Source organism: Calliopsis andreniformis, chromosome 3 (genome assembly GCF_051401765.1).
Source record: "Calliopsis andreniformis isolate RMS-2024a chromosome 3, iyCalAndr_principal, whole genome shotgun sequence".
NCBI lineage: Eukaryota > Metazoa > Arthropoda > Insecta > Hymenoptera > Andrenidae > Calliopsis > Calliopsis andreniformis.
Genome location: NC_135064.1, coordinates 19,143,854 through 19,163,810, shown reverse-complemented (window position 1 = coordinate 19,163,810; position 19,957 = coordinate 19,143,854). Strand labels below are relative to the sequence as shown.

General features: G+C 32.0%; 5 protein-coding genes across 11 annotated transcripts; 3 read left to right on the top strand and 2 right to left on the bottom strand.

Annotated features, from left to right (window-relative positions):
* The first annotated feature begins 105 nt into the window (after positions 1 to 105).
* Positions 106 to 2,434, top strand: Manf (mesencephalic astrocyte-derived neurotrophic factor). The gene is made up of 5 exons (XM_076375792.1): positions 106 to 270; positions 656 to 754; positions 841 to 965; positions 1,055 to 1,196; positions 1,287 to 2,434. Exons 2-5 carry the CDS (start codon positions 670 to 672, stop codon positions 1,460 to 1,462), a joined length of 528 nt encoding a protein of 175 aa, XP_076231907.1. The 5' UTR covers positions 106 to 270; positions 656 to 669; the 3' UTR covers positions 1,463 to 2,434.
* LOC143177687 (sushi, von Willebrand factor type A, EGF and pentraxin domain-containing protein 1) lies at positions 2,406 to 13,341 on the bottom strand. 6 transcript variants are annotated; one of them, XM_076375783.1, is made up of 32 exons: positions 12,467 to 13,341; positions 12,111 to 12,398; positions 11,731 to 11,986; positions 11,376 to 11,573; positions 11,127 to 11,291; positions 10,035 to 10,217; positions 9,731 to 9,943; positions 9,454 to 9,654; positions 9,132 to 9,380; positions 8,722 to 8,970; positions 8,427 to 8,642; positions 8,249 to 8,340; positions 7,842 to 8,160; positions 7,553 to 7,765; positions 7,320 to 7,481; positions 6,941 to 7,237; positions 6,724 to 6,866; positions 6,551 to 6,650; positions 6,253 to 6,466; positions 6,038 to 6,194; positions 5,844 to 5,933; positions 5,647 to 5,756; positions 5,403 to 5,575; positions 5,102 to 5,316; positions 4,824 to 5,031; positions 4,584 to 4,757; positions 4,432 to 4,523; positions 4,231 to 4,367; positions 3,240 to 4,140; positions 3,003 to 3,162; positions 2,748 to 2,936; positions 2,406 to 2,680 (listed from the first exon to the last, which is right to left on the bottom strand). In XM_076375783.1, the coding sequence occupies exons 1-32, from the start codon at positions 12,758 to 12,760 to the stop codon at positions 2,511 to 2,513; spliced, it is 6,828 nt and encodes a 2,275-aa protein (XP_076231898.1). In that variant the 5' UTR covers positions 12,761 to 13,341; the 3' UTR covers positions 2,406 to 2,510. The 6 variants fall into 6 exon arrangements, 5 of the variants coding, with proteins under 5 accessions (XP_076231898.1, XP_076231899.1, XP_076231897.1 ...); XM_076375784.1 differs by having other exon boundaries at positions 2,748 to 3,162; positions 4,824 to 4,901; positions 4,977 to 5,031; XR_013001626.1 differs by lacking the exon at positions 2,406 to 2,680 and having other exon boundaries at positions 2,870 to 2,936; positions 3,003 to 3,063; positions 3,138 to 3,162.
* LOC143177691 (uncharacterized) lies at positions 10,482 to 11,059 on the top strand. The gene is made up of 3 exons (XM_076375794.1): positions 10,482 to 10,612; positions 10,700 to 10,820; positions 10,916 to 11,059. Exons 1-3 carry the CDS (start codon positions 10,482 to 10,484, stop codon positions 11,057 to 11,059), a joined length of 396 nt encoding a protein of 131 aa, XP_076231909.1.
* A 751-nt stretch (positions 13,342 to 14,092) lies between the features above and the next one.
* Positions 14,093 to 16,635, top strand: LOC143177330 (uncharacterized). Its single transcript, XM_076375203.1, has 7 exons — positions 14,093 to 14,417; positions 14,583 to 14,882; positions 14,974 to 15,085; positions 15,169 to 15,694; positions 15,916 to 16,100; positions 16,203 to 16,358; positions 16,450 to 16,635. Exons 1-7 carry the CDS (start codon positions 14,155 to 14,157, stop codon positions 16,633 to 16,635), a joined length of 1,728 nt encoding a protein of 575 aa, XP_076231318.1. The 5' UTR covers positions 14,093 to 14,154.
* Positions 15,618 to 19,810, bottom strand: LOC143177403 (protein SHQ1 homolog). 2 transcript variants are annotated; one of them, XM_076375279.1, is made up of 10 exons: positions 19,346 to 19,810; positions 19,090 to 19,280; positions 18,831 to 19,021; positions 18,341 to 18,745; positions 18,144 to 18,267; positions 17,915 to 18,078; positions 17,698 to 17,852; positions 17,553 to 17,600; positions 16,943 to 17,233; positions 15,618 to 15,756 (listed from the first exon to the last, which is right to left on the bottom strand). In XM_076375279.1, exons 1-9 carry the CDS (start codon positions 19,486 to 19,488, stop codon positions 17,080 to 17,082), a joined length of 1,575 nt encoding a protein of 524 aa, XP_076231394.1. In that variant the 5' UTR covers positions 19,489 to 19,810; the 3' UTR covers positions 15,618 to 15,756; positions 16,943 to 17,079. The 2 variants fall into 2 exon arrangements, with proteins under 2 accessions (XP_076231394.1, XP_076231396.1); XM_076375281.1 differs by lacking the exons at positions 15,618 to 15,756; positions 17,553 to 17,600 and having other exon boundaries at positions 17,012 to 17,233.
* Positions 19,811 to 19,957: the final 147 nt, after the last annotated feature.

Genomic DNA, 19,957 nt, shown 5'->3' with positions numbered 1-19,957 from the left:
TTCGGTAGCCCGTATCAACCAATGACGAAAGGCTATGTAGAACATGAGTCATAAGATCTGTGGACCAATCAGAATGCGCCAGCTGGGATTCCGGGCTTTTGACAGAATCCAACGTGTATAAAGCCGAGCGTGGAGTAAACTGATGCCGTTGTGTTAAGAATTCGTTAAAACAATAAGTGGTTGAATTAAAAAATCTCGAACACTTGCATCACAATTTAGTAGATCTATTTTCTAAGTGATATATTAATTACTTTACTAACGCAGCATCACGTAAGTTTAAATATTATCGTTGTTCTTATTAACCTCGTAAACACAGTAAAAGCAAGCATTACGTTATTAATATATACCACTTTTTTAATTTGCATTTGTATCGAGAGTTCTTTCATAGTAAGTTTTCTTGATTGAAAAAAAATATTAGTTTGTGTAAATACGATATTGTATAAAATAATTGTGGATAATTACATAATTTAGAAAAAAGAATTTCTTTTAATATTGTTAAATAAAGCTTGAATTTTAATGAGTTGTCCTATTTAAATTTCCAATTTGTTAAAGAAATATTTTATTTTGTCTAATATTTTTTATGTAGAATTATATTTAACTTTATAAATGTATGTTGTATAAATTTTATAATAAATAAGTTATCGTTTTTGTTTAGAATATACACACAAGATGAATAGTTCGTTGGTATTGACTCTTTTTGTGATTATTGGATTAACACATACTACAATTGCATTAAAAAATGATGAATGCGAAGGTAAAATGTTATTATTATGTTTTATGTTCTTCCATTTCATATTCTGCATACATTTAAGATTGTCATTAAATTTATCTGTTTTGCAGTATGTGTATCCACTGTAGAAAAATTTGTTAATACTTTAACTGATGAAGTCAAAAAAGATACTAAGAAGATAGAAGCAGCATTCAAGGCATTCTGTAAAGGTACCAAGTCTAAGGAAAACAGATTTGTAAGTGTTAATGTTGAATATGGCAACATTTAATAGCAACAAATATAATAAATTTATATTTATAAATGACTAAATGCTCTGTGTTACAGTGCTATTATTTAGGTGGTTTAGAGGAATCTGCAACAGGTATCTTAGGTGAATTGAGTAAACCTATATCTTGGTCTATGCCTGCAAACAAAGTATGCGAAAAACTAAAAAAGAAAGATGCACAAATATGTGACTTGAGATTTGGTATGTATATCTTTATAATTGTGCTTATGCTTATAAATGTTTATGTTCAATCTTTTTTCTGTAAATAATAATAATATTATTTAATTTCAGAAAAACAAATTGATATTAACACTGTTGACTTAAAGAAGCTGAAGGTGCGCGATTTGAAAAAAATCTTAGGTGATTGGGATGAAACATGTGACGGTTGTATAGAGAAAACAGACTTCATCAAACGAATTGAAGAACTGAAACCTAAATATTCTCATAGCTCAAAATCAGAACTTTGAAGTGTTCATTAATGTAGATAAATTATTATGTTAGTATGGCTAAGCTTTCTAATATCCTTTTTTACAGAATGATTAACAGTATTTAATATACATATGTTTGTGCTTAAACATATGTATAAATATCATTTTGTAAAAAATTTTGTTTAATGAAATTTTTGAGAGACAGCGTATGCATTTCAATTTTATTAAGTAATGTAATCCTTGATTAAATTATGTTAATTAAGTAATAATTTAGATATGGTTTAAAAAAAATAGGCATACTAAGCAATGAAAATCTGTTATAAGGAGTGATTCTTTTTAGTGTAGCCATGCTAATACATGTTGAATATCATAAAAGGTGCTCCATTTTTATCATACCAATGTTAGACAAATTTCAGCGACTCAAAGTTTTCATATTGCAAATTATTTTTATGATTTTATTTTTCATTGCTCTTCCTAAAGATATCCTGATACAGTGTGTTTGTACACGTTTGAATCTTATTTATACCAAAATGCAGTGTACTATACCAACAGATGTGTATATGTGGTGAATTATTAATAATATGTTGTTACATATATTTATTCTTTTTTAATTTTATATTCGACACTCACAACATACTAATTTCTAAAACATAGTACTGAGACACTTTTTACCTATTACATATAATAATACATTGCCTTTTTACATCAATAAGCAATTCTTTGTTTTCATTGATAAATTTAGATTGTAAACTTAGAAACGTATCAAATGCTCAGTATTATAATATATGTATATATATATTCATTAATAAGTGTTTGCAAGGGCCATTTTTACTCTGTTCTGGAATTATATACATATATAAAAGTGAAGATATTTTAAGATCATTATTATGGATTATCATTATTGATAAGGTAATCTTTTGTACAGTGATATTATTTTGTGAATACACACTTATGAGATGTAAAATGGAAAAGTATTATAAGACGAAAAAAATTTAATAATTTTGGCATTTAATAAAAAACTGATAAATTTACTGTAATATTTTATTCTGAAGTAGTATTTAGAATTGTATTTATATTAAGATATCATTTACTTATCGTCACAGACTGGGGGATCGCTCCAATGTCCATCTACTTTACATGTAATTAAACCTTGCTTTTTACCACCAGGACACACATAAGTCAATTGATCTTGATACAAGTACGAACGACCATGAACTGTGGCTCCAGGTGGAAGTTTTGGTTTATTACACGAGAGTTCTATAAATATTGATTAATGGAAAGAAAATATAATAATAGAAAGTACATTACATGATACTATACTTACTCGTACATTTGCTATATACTCTAGACCATTTGCCATTCGCAAGGCACCTTGTATTTGGCTGTCCAAACATTAAATATCCAGGTACACATTGATAGGTGATTGTATTACCGAAAGTAAAATTTGTTCTTCCATTATTATCTTCTTTGAATATTGCATTTGTAAGAATCGGCGGTTTCCCACATATCACAGCTAAAATATATAGCATATCATCAGTTTTTAATAACATATGAAAAATGTGACAAAATATATCCTTACGTGTACAAAAGGGAATAGGAGACCATGTATTATTTGGAAGACAGACTGATCTTTCACTTCCCTGAAGAATATAACCATGATGGCATTTGAAAATAATAGTACTATTAATAGTCCTTGAATAATTATTAGCATTACCATTGATGTATCCATGTTCTGGAATCTATTGATAATTTAAATTGTAATTACTTTATTTATTAATTCAACATTATATATGAATTAATTATACATAATACCTACTGCTGTTAAAGGACACACTGATTCAGCACAAATACTATCCATTCCATCAATGAGTATATTTTCAATTATGGTGGTATCATTTAACTTTAAATGGCTGATTTCCCATTTACCATTTTCATTACAAAACCACGTTAAATTGGAGACATGTTTATTAGTATTCCCGTCAGTAAATTTAATCTCTACATTATTTTTACAAGTAACAATTATTCTCTTCATGTAAGTGTAACCCTCCAGAAAATATATTAAATTTCTATAGGAACTATTGTAAGAGTTTTCTTCACTAATTCCCTTATTCTCATTGATTCTCCAAACATTTGTATAATTATTTGACTTTGCTTCTTGGTTTATAAGTTTAAAAAGTGGTTGATCTAAGATGGAACATTCAAGAGGTTCACAAGATGGTAACGTTGATGACCATTCTTCCCTGTCTGAACAAGTTCTAACGCTAACCCCAATTAACTTGTGTCCTGTATCACATTTTATTATAAGCTGTGATCCAAGAGTAAATTGGTCTGTCAGTTCTTTAATTTCTTCATTTTTGTTTTCCTGTTTAATTTTTGTACTTGTAACATTTGACACTTTAGGGTTGCTTAAGAGCTCAACACTAACATTATTTTGTGTCTTCAAATATATTTTGCCATTAATTACAGGACTAGGCCAAGGACATTTCAGAGGCACACAATCAGGAACAAATCCAACCCAAGTACCATTTTCGCTACACCGAAGTTTAAATTCGGCTAAAAAATTATGATTACCCTGAAATTTGTATCCTGGATGGCAAGAATATCCAATGACATCATCAAAGTAATAACTCCTTTCAAATGCCATATTCGTCGCATTCGTAGCAGGAGTTCCATGTAAATTATTTGAATTCGAAAAAGTTATGTATCCATGTTCGATTCTGCGAACACATTAAAATAGTTTTTATATACTATCCAACTGTAATCAATGATTACTAATCATGTTTCATCGATTTATTTATATAGCATACTCTTTCGGACGCGGACACCCATAAGCCTCGCACGTTGGTCTGTCGTGGTCCCATACTCCTGACTCCAGACATGTTAAAAATTTCTCTCCAACAAGACGAAATCCGAAATCACATTTGAATTCAAGCTGCTGTCCTACCTACAACAGAATCCAGTAAAAAATATTGACTTTTCTTCAAGTACTAAATATAAATATGTCACACCTGTAGGATCGATAGATCGTCCCTTTCATATTCTTCTACCACGTATTCGATATCTCCGTTTTCAGGGGCCAGTAAATTTTTACACGTTCTGCCTACAAAAAGTTTAAAATCAGAACTTCAAACTTTTGTTTCATATTGTCCATAAGTTTTACCTATGCACACCGGAGGTAATCCACTCCATTTTCCGTCAGCGTTGCAAACTCTACGCGGATTTCCTCTAAGTTCGTAACCACTGAGGCAGGAATATTGTATTTCATCTCCAAACAAATACGATCTACCTTGTATGTGACCTCGCGGAAAATAGCCTGGGAAACCACATTTTCTTCCTGAAATGAAAATCATTTCATTGTTGATTTTTTTATGAGACATTGGTGAAATATTTTTCATCTTACTGGTGCAGACGGGTGTATAGTATCCTTCCCATTGTCCTTGCTTAAGGCACCTGATATTTAGAGACGGATACTCTCTACCTTCGAATCGCACCATGTAACCAGGATCACAGTAATAAGTAATTTCTGTTTGGTCTTCGCTAACATTTATGTTACCTTTAAATGGTACAACTGGTAAAGGACAGCCGCGACAAAATGGGCTATTTAATATCTAGAAATATAAAAGTCTTTGCAGAGTTATATGAAAACTTCCCATGATACTTTAAATATTTGATATTTACCGCCACGTCACCGTGTACATGTTCTTGCACCTGTGACCAAGTAATTATATTGCCATGGTATTTTTCGCAGCTGTTGAATAACTGCTCGATATTAGCCTCTGTTAAAATACTATCCCAAATGTCTATAAGAGTTAACTTTCCCAGGAAAGATTCTGATTCGGAAAATCCACCTCCAACGCGATCTTGTTCTTGCCCGATCACAACAGTTCCGTTACCTTATTGTGAAAAGTATTATTCTATATTTATTACATGTATTACGAACTAAGTAATTCGAGATTTGCATTTACAAAATGTGAGGTACCTTGAACGATAGTTCCTTTTGCTAAACGAGTTCCACTATCCTTTAAAAGACCATCAATGTATACGTTCCAAGAACCATTTCCATTTTCCCACGTGATGCAAACGAAATGCCAATAACCATCGTTAACTTTAATGTCCGTTACTCCTTTCTGTCCATTTATATATATTACTAATCTGTAAAGTTAAGATATTAGTATTTTTCTAAGTTAGAAATATTTGAATTGCGTTCACTGAAAGGATTTTACCCGTTATAATCAGTTAAAGTGAATGCATTATCATAATATTTTGTCGCATATGACAATACGGTACCATAATTAAACGTATCCTTTGATTGCAACCACAAGCATACTGTTAACTAAAAAATAATTAAATGCGATAAAAATAGTAAATAATCTCTATTTTATTAATTAATTTATTACTGTTATTATTATTCATATATTACCTTTGAGAGATTAATCGCAGGACCTTTCATACTGATATAGTCCGTTGTTCCTGATTTAGTGAAATGTATTATATAATCAGATGATAATTCTATAAGTAAATAATAAATTTTTGAACAAACAGTTTAACAAATTAAAAGACATTTTTACTTATGTAAAGAATAAATAAAAATATTTCTTCTACACTATACTTTCCAGTTTCGCAATTGCGTCCAGTAAATGAAGTAGGACAGGTGCATGTGTAATTAGAAACACTACTAAGACATTTTCCATTATTTCGACACGGAAGACTTCTACAATAGTCCACCTTTATCGTACAATTTTCTCCAGTATAGCCATCAGGACATTCACATCTAATAATCAACAAAATTTTAACACAATATTTACTAAAAATTGATCATTATCTTTTACCTGTAACTCGTTCGCGTTGCGTTTTCTTCTTCAATATTTACACACAATGAATTTCCATGACATGGAAGCCAATCACAAGGTAATAAATTGCAATGACGACCAAGAAAACCAGGTCTGCAGAGGCATTCCCAGGTATAGTTGACGGTACGGCAAGTAGATCCTTCTAGACAAGGTAAAGGATCACAGTGATCCACGGTGATTTCGCAAAATTCTCCTAAAAAACGTTTTTCAATGACACTCTACGTTCTCTTATAGGTTTAACTATTAATTATATTTTTTAAATAACTTGCAAACACACCTTCAAAGTTGTCCTTACATTCACAGGCATAATCGTTCTCATTACTCACGCATGTACCATTGTTTTGGCAAGGATTAACAGCACATTCGTCGACGTGTAACTAAACGTTAGCATTTACTGTATATGTCATTTTTATCTGTATGAAATATATTTTAAATAAACTACTACTTTACCTCGCAGTTACTTCCTGAGTATCCACTTCTGCAACTACAGCTATAATGTATAGTACCATTTGCAGAAATTTGCAGTTTGCACACTCCTTCGTTTAAACAGGGCAAAGAATTACAAGGATTGAGGAACGTTTCGCATTTTGAACCTGTAAAAATATTTGTTTCATTCCTAGTTTTTAACATACAATTGAAATATTTGGGAGGTACAATATTTACTCACCGACGTAGTAATTAGGACATTCACAACTGAAACTATCCCCTTCTTGTATGCATTGTCCACCATTGAAACACGAATTTGTTTGGCAAATATCAATTTCAATTGTATGTAGTTGGACACACTCATTTATGTTTTTCGATGCCCGATTTTTCGTAGTACTATTTAATGGACAAGGTAGACAGTGGTTTTGTCCGTATTCTGATTGATAAAATCCAATTTCACAAGTTAAGCAAGGTTCAAGAGCCAAACCCACTTTATTGTGACGTTTCCTTCCAGAATAATATCCTGGTTTACACAGACCTTAAGTACCAGAAACAATATTTATACAAATTCTATGCAAAAACAATAAATAAGTAAAGTAAGTATTAAACATGACTCTTACGTATGCAATCTCGCAGAGATTTCGCGTGCATCTTCTTCGTGAAAGCGTATTCAGGACAGCGTTTACATTTCAAGGATCCATTTGTGTCTTCGTATTCCCCGAAAGGACACGACTGACATCGTTTAGTTGATGAATTGAAAAAAGTACCCAAAGGACATTTTACTGAAATTAAAAAATACTATAAAAATCTTACGTAATCGAAACGTCTGAAAAATGTAATTAATTGCGCGTACCACATGTGTGCTTTTTTAGAACGCTTCCTGGCTCGCACAGTTCTTGAAAATTCTTGAAAACTAGATGCAAATTTAATGCAAGCTTTCCTATTTCTTGGTTCGTTTTATTATTTAGCAGATCTAGTTTTCCAGATTGGGACATCGACTCGATCTTCTGCCTTAGCTTTTGTACTCCTTCTCGTGGATTTTCATAGTTTTCTTCAATTATCTTACCTATGTACATTAAATTATGAAGGTAATATACGATTAACAATTTTTTTATATTTCTTTATTAATCGCGGAAACTTGCCTAAAACCTTGAACTTTATTTCTATTTTCTTTTTTTTCCATTTCGTTCCAATTTTGTCTTTGTTTATGCTGTCATTCATCTTAGCACTTCGTTTTGTATTTTTATTTATATAATACAATGCCATTTCGTCATTCATTAGTCTTGAAACATTGATATGATTATATTCCCTTCGTTTCCTTATTATGTTTGAATACAAGGATTCTGATGATGGAACATTCTCTTCGCATTCAGGGTCGAAGGTAATAAGATTGCATTCTATATCATTTCCACAAATATCAAGTAAAGTTGATCGTAAATCGGCAGTAATATATTCGCTCAACTAATTATAACAATGGTAAAATGTATTTTAATCGAACTTATTTGAAAGTAATAGCAGATGACTACAGAAACGAAAAATTAATATTTACTTCACGGAGAGTTGTCTGATTATCGCATACAGACGTATTTCCTTCTAGCACGATACTTCCTTCTTGAGACACAGTTTTGGGTACACTAGATTCTAAACAGAAATACATGAAATTCAAAATGTTAATATTTTTTCTTCTCTTTTCGAGATTCGCGTTATTATTCATGCAAAAAAAGTACCAGAACAATCAGGAATATAGTTATTTTCATTCCAATCTATACTACTCTTATTGCATTTCAGCGATAATACATCTTCCACGACTTGAAGATTTGGAACTTCAGTCGCGAATCCGAATCCTTCTTCGCAAGTTATATTGCACTGGTTTGTTCCATTCACGGGCATTGAGGAACAATTAGAGTAGCCATTTAGTACCTTTGGTATTTCTTCACAGATATCTACAATTGTATAACAAATAGTATTACAGAACTTCTATTACATAAAAAGAAAGATTTGTTAATAACTTTAATCGCGTACCTTTAACGGTGATATTCAGTACGCAATTTGCTTTATTATTATATTTATCAACCGAATTATATATTACTTTTGTTAATCCTATTAAAAATGTGCTATTTCCCGGTACATGGTTTGATTCCACATGTACGGGTGCTTTCGAATTGTCATAAAACCCAGGTTCGTCCCAAGATATGTTACTTATTCCAATCCCATTATCTGTGAAATACACTGGGGGATCTAAGCAATTTTCAATCATTGGCGGTTCCTTGTCTGAAATCATTAAAATACATATTTTTGCAATTTTGTAGAGTATCAACGCTGTATAGTCATGCTATAGCTGTATATTCACGCTATAGCCACGTATAGTCACACTAATGTGCATAGTGACTATTTACTATATATATACACACATTCAGAAGATGTAAATTTACCAAAAACTTCAACTTTAAATTTGCATCTAGCTTTATTTCCAGTCGAATCTTGAGCCATGTATATTACTGAACGTGCACCAATTTTTACTTTCCAAGGGAAAGTAACATACGGTTTACTCCAAACTGAGGGGAATTTATCCGCATTATCGGTTACTTCTGGCACCGTCCAGTTAACGTAGGCGTAATTCTTCCCTGGTAAGCTGGTTGTAATAATATCAGGTGGGCATGTTATGGAGGGTGGAGTTCTATCTAAGAGTGGGAACCAAACTATTACACATAAATATAACAATTAAAATGAGTACATAAATCACTCTAAGACAACCTATACAGCGATTGACTGTTCGTCGTTGCGTCCAAACACCAGAACGTCCACCGCATGATCTGATCCGCGGACCTTCGAGCGCGAACCCTTCTTCACATGTAATTGTGCAGTTTGTTGCAAATGGTACTTTTGCTGGGCCAGAACAACTTTCTGGCAGAATCTTTCCATGTGCAATATGTTTTAAAGGTTCACACTGTATTGCTGCATACGAAAGATAGGTGATATTCATATTTCATATTTCTTTCATTGCAATTTTTGCAGAGGAAAAATCATTAACCTTTGCAAGTAGCTGTAAGTCCATCCCACTGTGATAAGGGTAGACAATAGCGAATTTTGCTCCCTCGAAGTTGATAACCAGTATCACATCTAAACTGACAGCGGGTATCGATAGGATACGCTGTAGAATTATCTGTAATTAAATGCTGATCTTCTTCATTTTGACATCGCATTCGACCATGCGTGGGGGATACAAGCGCTGGACAAGTCTTTACTGTATAAAAATAAAGTAATAAATCAAAAAGAGCAACATACACATAGTAGTAGATTAAGTGTATTCTTGAATGTTATCTTAAAGGATTTACATAAACACTTCGGTTCATTTCCAGACCAATTCCCATCTTTTCCGCAAAGTCGAATACTGTCACCTGTTAGGTAGAAGCCGATTCTACATCTTACACCACAGGCTGCATGAACAACGTTACTGCACGCGCTCGCTTTTACCAAGTAGCCATTTTCTGGTATCCTCAATTTAGGACATGTTATAACTATAAAAAATAATAAAAATTGTTAATATCTATGCGAACAAAAAAATGAGAAATTTAAACACAGTTCTTCAAAATTATTTTCACACTCGGTATACGTTCGTTTTACTTCTTGAAAGCAGCTGTAATTTTTGTAATGGACAGAAGTTTTCTGTGGTTCTATACATGTAATTTACTTCATTATAAATGAATGAAAATATTTTCTAATAAATTAAAAAATTTTAAAATATACTCAAACAATTGTTTAAGTACTTTTTGAATACAATAATGGACCCACGGTGTCAGAAACCACGTGATTTTGTTGCGCTGTCCAGAAATTTCAGCGAAGGAGTACGTAAGGAAAGATTACTGCAAATGAAATGGTTCAAAAGATATGAATGGTTGCTAGACGAACACGCGTATGTATATATCTTCGTTGAATTATTTAGTATGTATGATTCAAAATGAAAAAAGAAGTGAGTACTCATTGTGGATTAATTGTGAAGAAAATTAAATAAAGAAATGGACAAGCTTTGTGAGGAAAAACACACGATTATCGCTACCGAAAAATTTATTCCGGAAGAGGGGAAAACATGTTTGCCAGCACCAATTACTACAAGTGCTGAGGTATCAAAATAAAAAAGAATTAATTTTAAAGAGAAACCAAAAGAAGTTAATTATATCATTATCAGTATATTCACAATAAATTAAAATTCCTACAGTATGGCTGGCTCGCATCAAAACCAAAATTCCAACTAGAAATATATGGTTCTTACACGTCAGTGTATCCTGATCCTATGAGAGACATAGTACATTTACGTGGAAATATGCCTCTTCTTGCTGCTGGCAAAGGATTCATTTGGTAGAAAGCATCAAGCATCATACAAATGAATAAATAACAAACTACTGATGTACTGAATATTTATAAATTACCCTCGCATCTCTTCCCGTCGGTGGTAAATCCGGAAGCGCAAACGCAATGTTCCACCGACGTCGCAGGCACTTTGATAGTTACATGATTAACATCAGGACACGATATACAGGTAGACGTGGAATCTCCAGAAATTTCTGCAGAAGCGTATGTACCATTTGGGCAGGCTAAAGAAAAATATAATTACATTAATTTATAATTTTTTTGTGTTGAAAGATAACAATATCAGTAAGGAAATGATTCAGACTCACGTTGACAAGATCCTTTAAAACCAGAACCAAAATATCCCGTAGGGCAAATGCAAGCGTAATGACCGGTTGCAATCCCACAGGCGCATGTTGCGAAATTATCGCAACAGCTTTGCTCGTTTCCAGCTTCACTGATATTTCTGCATAAAAGATTACAGTTATCTGGAAACGTCACCGATATATATTTACCGGTTCTCAAATCTGTAAAAAACGGAAATGAGACAAATTTGCATTAGATAAGGACGTTTCATCTGACTCGCTTTTACGAAAATTAACGACTCCACTAATCACTCTTTACATTTATCGCAGATCTCGTGAACATTGTTTCGTATACTTTATCACAGCTTATCAAACTTACCGCGATGTAACGCTCGTCTTGCAAGAGCTTCAAACTCCGCAAAACTGTTGAGAAAATAACTGTGACTATAGCCAGGAAAGCTGGCTATATCGTAAAGCTCTTGTACATTGCCAGTTCTTATTCCAAAAGTGAATATTGTTGCACCTGCACTTTTTAAAAGGTTTGCTGCAGGCCGAGGATCTCCACCGTTGCTAAATCCGTCAGTGATAAGGAACACCGCCTTCTTCGCGTTTGGTCGACCCTTTTCGAGGATCCTCTGGACGTTTTTTTTTAAACATTTTAATAATTATATTAACATGTGACTAGTGTACATATACTCAGTGTTTTACAATTAAATAAGTACTATTTCTTCTAAGAAAAATGAAAAAATTAATGCTTACGAGAGCTTCTAAAAGAGCGCCGCGTGTGTAAGTTCCACCGCCTGTATAACTAATATTGTTTAACTGCTTATTTAACAAATAACATTTATGATTATTATCACTGCTATGGGATATTTGATCAACGTTGCGTTTGATGTTCCTTCTTCCTCCAAACGTTACGATCGCGACTCTCGTAGCCGAAGGTTCCACAACAAAATCGGATAAAAGATTCTTGACGAAATTCAGTTCACTTTGAAAATTTTTTAAACCAACCGATCCCGACGCATCAACGAGAAATACTAATTCCACCTAATAATAAAAAGTATGTTTTATAGAATCTAAGTGTAAAAATTGAACCACTTAAATGTGATGATTACCTGATCGATTTGATTCTTTAAACGATCAATATGGATTTTAAAAAGACGCGACAAGGTGTTAGCTTTATTTTTAAACACTTTCTCACTATTCTTCGAAGTGATGTTCAAGTCATGATGATGTGTGCTTCTCTTCTCACCGAAATTAGGAAATAGTTGATTTATTTTGTCTTCTTCACTTCCTCCAAAATGCAACCCCTCATCAAATTGAACAGCATCGTTGAAACATACAGTTGAAAGAAATAATCGTAATAACAATCCAGTTAATATATATTTCCTTATAAGAGGACTAATCATGTTTGCAATTTACATTCACGACTGAGCAATACTTTTAAAACATATCTCACAGTCACGAATTTTGTTAATTAAACGTTAAAGAATCTTTTTACACGACGAATGAATATGTTATCCATTTAGTCGAATCTTTTTCGTCGACGTTTACACATATCATTAGAAGTTTACAAGATTTTTAGAGGTTTCTTCGTGTGTAAAATGGGTTTCTAAGGGATATAAATTTGTTAATGTCAATGGTTCGCAAAAAACATTCCGAACGAGATAAGTACGATGGAAATGAAACCGATCGTTTTATAGAATAATTTAAAAAATACACTCTTCATCGTCAAACATTAACCGATCGACTGTCGATACTTTGAAACAAACTGTTACTGCTCGAAGGAGAATCATGTAAAACACCATCAGAGTGTTTGCCAGAGCTTTGAAAAGTTGAGAACAAGGGACTCTCTGTTCCATTTATACTGTGCACACGTGTTCATTCCCGGCTGATCTTGACAGATGTCTGAACTATCGAGAAATTACATTGCAACGCTTGGAATGCTAGTGTTATATGTGCTACGAATCGTAAAATGATAGAAAGATTACCATTAAATGGAAAAACATCACATAAACCTCAATTATTTATAGTATTCTCATAAAAATAGAGGCAACCTTTTACTGATTACTACTAAAGACAGCATACTTAACAATCCCATCCATTAAACATACAAAAATGAAACTTGATGTATTTCCTTTAAATGAATAAAGCCCATCATGAAATTTATAAATTATCTTTTATAATAGCATAATCTTTTCGATGAGTGAGTTGGAGTTATTCTTAAAAAAAAGAAATCTCAAGATAAGATGATAGACTATTATACCGTCTTCAGATATCGTAAAGCGATGTTATGTGAACAACGCGTACACAGACCACCAGAACCGATATCATTCGAGGAAGGGTGTCATGTTTATGTCACGTGTAGGAGGGATGCTGAATGGTGAACCAGCAGCAGCAGTAAGCAGTATGTGAGGTCAGAAAAACGCCACAGTTTCCGTGTGACCCGCATGCATATCGTGTCATATCCAGCGTAAACTGATTTTTCTACTTGGATATCGGATGGACTACACGCGTTCGCATCGACCACCATGATCGAGGATCGATGATCTAGAAGTAGTTGGTTCTCTATAATTTCATTCTTGCTTTTTAACCAGTTTATCTGCCCTCCGGTTCCAGATAACGCAAGTAGCTTCTAATCGTCATATATACGTGTTATATATTGCGAAATGCATTGGTCAGCTTCTAATTTTTTACTATTACACTCATCGTGAAATGATCATCAAAACCCTATTCTTGAACAAACGTAAGTTTTTTAATCCTCGAGCGATTCTTTAAAAGATTTCTTGTTTGCTGGTAGAACATGTTTCTGTCTGGAAAAAACGAAGGAATAATGTTAACTTCAACTGTGATGTTAATGTTTATACTGATTTCTGTGAGCTTCGCTCATGAAGAAGACATCACTTCGCAAGTTCTACACTTCTTCCTATCAAAGGAATCCCAAGATAATCGAGGATACGTCGTACAATGTCGGGCCACGAATTTTTTGAAGGGATATCTAGGACATGTAAACGTATTTGCGTTTTTAGACCCATCCTGGTACTACAGCTATAGGCAAGCAATCATGTGAGTCGTAGAACAAACGACTAGTACGTCTTAATATCTTCTAATCGTTCTCTGCAAATTTCTTAATTCTAATATATCGAAATAGTTGTAGTAACATTTTTTTAAAAATAGTAAAGTAATGTAAAAGTTTTCGATGAAAAATCTTTTGAAATAATTCTCTGTAAGGTTGGAATTATTAAAGAAACGATTAGCGAAATCCGGTTTTCGAGATATCTTGTTCTTTGTTGTGACACCGCCATCGAGTTTACCGGAAGATGACGCAGAGAACAATATAGAGATAAAAGCATGGAAAGAGATATCTAAAAATATTCTACAGCCGGAATACTTTTGGAATTCAGAAGAAACACCGTTCAATGAAGTTTCAAAAAATAACGATAAAGGCATTATCTTCCTTCAAGATACTCCTGAATTGGGTATATGGCAACATTTTCGCGGTTCGAAAGATGAAGTGGTAATCATTGATCGGTATGTCATCTTCAATTATTTTTAATCAAGTTCTTTCTTCATTCTTCTCTTTACTTAGAACCCCTGAAGAAAAATTTTTACATTATTACAGTTGCGGTAAATTGACTTACCAGGTCATAATACCATGGAGTATACTATATTTCCCATATGTTAAAGCAGCTATTCTTTCTACATATAAAGAAATGCCATGTGGTCCTTGCGATGTAAGTACATTTAACACATGTTTTTTTAATATAGTTTTTAATAAATAAAAAGTGTAAAAGTTTGATATACATATGATGAACAGACACAACCGTTGCCGATATCCACCTCAATGAATTATTTAGAGCATATTTTTCAAAAGATAAATCCTGATAACAAGGATTCAGATAAAAATCTCGATTTCCAAACAGAACAAACGCCCATGATAGAGTCACAGACTGTTACTACATCTTCAGAGAAATTAAGAGGAACTGAAGCTAATAAATATGCAAGTACAGTTGTTTCTCTTGACATGAACGTAACTACCGATGAAATCACAATTTCTGATAAAACAGTAACAGATACATTACCTGTGGAAACAGAAACATTTCGCACACATTCACTAATTGATAAAATATATCAAGTGACCAAAACTGCATCAACAGAAGATACAGAAAAGGATGAGGGGGTGAATACTACTTCTATGATTGATGAAACTGAAACGACGACCGCAGTTTCAGTGGAACACGAACAAACACAAATTTCGCCTGCATTCTCGGAAGTAGAAATAATTCAGAATTATAAAGATCTGCAGGGTAGCACTTCTTCAAACGATCCAGGAAGTGTAAATAGTAATAATTTAGCTCTCACAATTCCCAATGTAGATATTGATAGTACATCAAGTTATAAAAATCTGAAAAATATAAAGGAGAAGGAAGAACTTTCTTCAGTCGATAGTAATAACATATTTTTAATATTTAAATCAAGACCTTTTAAAATTACTAAAATAACTCGTAAACACTCTAATTCAACACTAAATTATCAATTTTTTAAGTAAATTCTTATTTCTTAGATCAAAAGATAGTAAATGAAGACATTGAGAATAAAGAAAGTCTACCTTTACGTATTATTATGTATGCTCCACATCTGCACAAAGAAGGTGAACAGTTAAAACAATATACGCACTTAGTTTTGAAAGCAAGAAATCCCGACTATCATGATCACTTTCACAGCATGAGCAAAGTTTATGAAGAACAGGTAACATATATTTGTCACATGTAATCAATTTTTGTCTAATATATACTACTGATTCCGCTAAATCTTGTACTATTAACTATAAACAAATGGGGATGAAAATAGACATTAGAAAACAAAAAAATTAATAAATATATAAATGAAGCCAATGAAACGCCAGGAGTATATGGAGAAATTTATGATTATTGGAGAACTATTGAAGAGGATGAATTGAACAACAAAAATGAAAATGTAGAATTCGTGGACTATGATAATCTTGTGGTAATTGTCATTAAAATGTCTTTTTTTTTCAATTGCGTTTACTAGATACTAGTACTGCACTTATTAAATAAATTATGAAACTTATTCTTAGGTTGCAGAAACTGAGACTAATATTGACAATATTTTTGATATTGAAAGTTCCGCAGTAACATCAAGTGATATGGACGATACAATAGATTCGGACACTAAACTTGACGAAGATTCGACTGAGTTCGCACAACGCAAACTAGTCGAGCATTACCGTAAATTATTACCGTGGATTTACTATATTCTTTAACAAATATCTTGTATTTATTTAAGAAATGTATCTTACCAGGAAAGTAATGTACACATTGTGTATTTTTATACAAACGATAATAATAATTCTGTAATTATAAAGTAGATAAAAGACAAATCTTATTTATAAAGTCACTAATTACACCGCTCCATAAATCTATAGAAAATTTATCTTAAAAGCAAAATATATTATTGTAAATCTTATAAACAACAATTCTGTTTGTCATGTACATACAAATGTCAAGATTTTCTTGTGAACACATAAGGTATTAGTAATGATAAATTTTAAGTAATAAATGTTTACTTACACGTTATAAGTAAATAATAGCATTTTGATGATATTGGTCTTGTAAAGATGTTGGTCATAGAACTTCACTAAGACGAAGATATAGAAGTACAAAATATTACATACAAAGGTTGAACATTAACTGCATACTTCTATCATTCATTCTGGTTCATTGGTATCATCTGAATCTAGATTACTACTGTTGCTTGTTGTAGTGGTACTTGTAGTACTACTTTCTGAATCGGAGTCAGAATCTGAATCAGTTTCAGAATCAGTATCGCTGCTGTCGCTTGAACTTGAACTGCTTGACAACCTGTAGAACATATTATTGATGGTATGAATTATACGAAACTATAATTTCTAAATTTTCTTCATGGTGCTTTTTTGCCATGCGTAGTGTGCAAATACAATGGCAGATTTGTTAACACTACAAATCATTGCTAATGAATTTATAAATTGACATGTATGTGACTCATCAAAGGGAAGTGCATTTCAGTTAGTATATCACATTAGTATGTCTTAGATGAAGGTCTATAACATCTATAAATTTTTAATGTATCCATTAAAGGGTAAATGATTAAGCTTTGTTAAATAATAGAGTTATCAATGTTCAATTCTATTAGAATACTTACAAATACTTTAAAGAATGTTTGTCTTTAATGTAGTATATAGTCTTTGGCCTTTAAAATAAAATTATATAACGTAAAGATATATAATATTCTATGATGAAACCTTAAATTTTACAGATCTATAATGGATCTTATCTGTTATACTTACTTATTCTTTTCATTATCATTAATTGCCAATTCGTCCATTTGGTCCACAATTTCATGAACAGAATTTTCTATGACGAGATCTTCTTCTTGAACTGAATAAGCTGCTTGTTCTAATTCTACTATATCGAGTCCCATTTCTTCTTTAGTTGGTTTAATCTTAAAAAAGATATGTACATCTTAGTATTTTGAAAAATTTCATTTAACAATCAAATACTTACATCAGTTATTAAGGAGTCTAGTGATTCTATCAATGATTCGTGAATTTGTTGCAACCAAATCAAATAATCTTTTATATATAGCTGATTTAATATATACCGTGGTTCACATGAGTTATTAAATAAACTATGTATTTCACAGAAGCGCTTTATAATATACTTTTTACCTAATAACAAAAGAAAGTGTTAAAAATGAAAAGGATAACTATATAAAATGTTGTTTCATGCTTACCCAATTTAACAACCTTCTTCACGTCATCAAGAACTTTCATAGAAAGATTCCAATTTCTAAAAAGTGGGTAACATAGTGATCTTCTGAAACATGCTTTTATAACTTCATCTGCATTGGAAAATTCCTGAAATTATTACGAATATTTGTAATATTTCAATTATAATAAACATTGTTGTCTCTTATAAAATTTCACATACCTCAAACCAAGATAATGTAGAACTTAATTTATTAATTGTCCAACTGCTTTCTACTGTATTTTCTCCAAGTGTTGTTCTATGGTTATAACAACTACCAAATAAAATATCAACTAAACTTAAAAGCAATCTATGCGTTTCCTCATTGTTTAACAAGTATTCTTTGTTTGGAAGTTCTTTTAATAGATCTACCTCAGTTTCATTCAATGAAATATTCTTTTTTTCCAGAATATCCCATTCTGCAGTAAATGATATATATGGTTCTATGCACTCTGGTTGCATAAGATCTGCCAAATAATGTTCTTCAGTGAAATCTGAAAGCTCACGACCCTCTCGTAATTTTTTTCGTTCAAATTGAGGTGTTGAGTCAGGCATTGGAAGATCTATTATTTCCTTGATCCATGCTTCCTAAAATTGAAACAAGAATATGTAAATTAAAACTAATTCTTATGCAAAGCAATGATATACAGTATCTATAGTTTATGCTGTCTACCTCAAAAGCTACCAAAGCATTGGATATCTTATTTGCAAAACCGTACTTAGGAGAACCAGATAAAAGAGGAATAGTTTCTATGGAATTATTTTGATGCATATACCACTCATCCCCATTTGTATTTTCATCTATTAAAGAATCAGACTCATCCAATGTATTATTAATATCTTCAGAATTTGCTGATGGATTTCCTATAATACAAAAAAGATTAATTTTTTTGACACAATTAAATAAATAAAAATATGTACACAATATTTACCAATAACTTCAATATTAGGAACAACTGTGCTTTTCTTTTTTGGTGGTCCTAACAATGTAGTTATCATATCTAAATTTTCAAAATATTCTCCCTTTGTTACTTTTGAAAATCTCAAGTGAAACTTTCCTTCTTCACAATCGTATGATCCAAACGAAGAATCATTTTCTTCTATTTCACCTGGTAGTTTTAACCTGGAAGGAAAGAATGTTATTCAAAAACATACATAATTTCTTGGTTTCTAAAATTAATACTGTACCTCAAATAATATGGCGTGGAATAAAATCTAAAATCTGTTCCATCAACATACACTTCTGTATCTTTAATATTGGCGTATGGCGCATGAATTATTATAGATACTTCCGCATCGGTTTGAGTTATTTTAAATCGTGGAGTCAACATTTTTGCGATGCAGTTTAAAAATTGATATCGTTTAAAATCTCTATTTTTACCGCACGCAACAACACCTTTCACTTTTGTAAAAATAAATCATTGAGATGACATAAAATATTAAATAATAAGAATACTGACGTAGACGCTAGACTGTGTATACATGTATTAATAAATGTTTGCAAATTATTTATACATAGCACAGCGCAAAAATTTCTTGAATCTATACTGTAAAAATTGTCTTCAATTTTTCCAAGATATTCGAACAGGATATCTTAAACATTTTACACTCGAATTAGCACTTGTAAATCTGCTATATTTCAAAATTTTAAATTCTTCCGATTCAAACGACTCGTTAATCACTGACGTTCCAGATGAACACATGTGGTCTCGCAATATGTTTTGCAATACTATGAATATATCGACGTTCAACATCGATTTTCGATTCTTAGAGAATCGACTATTCACATGTACACTACAA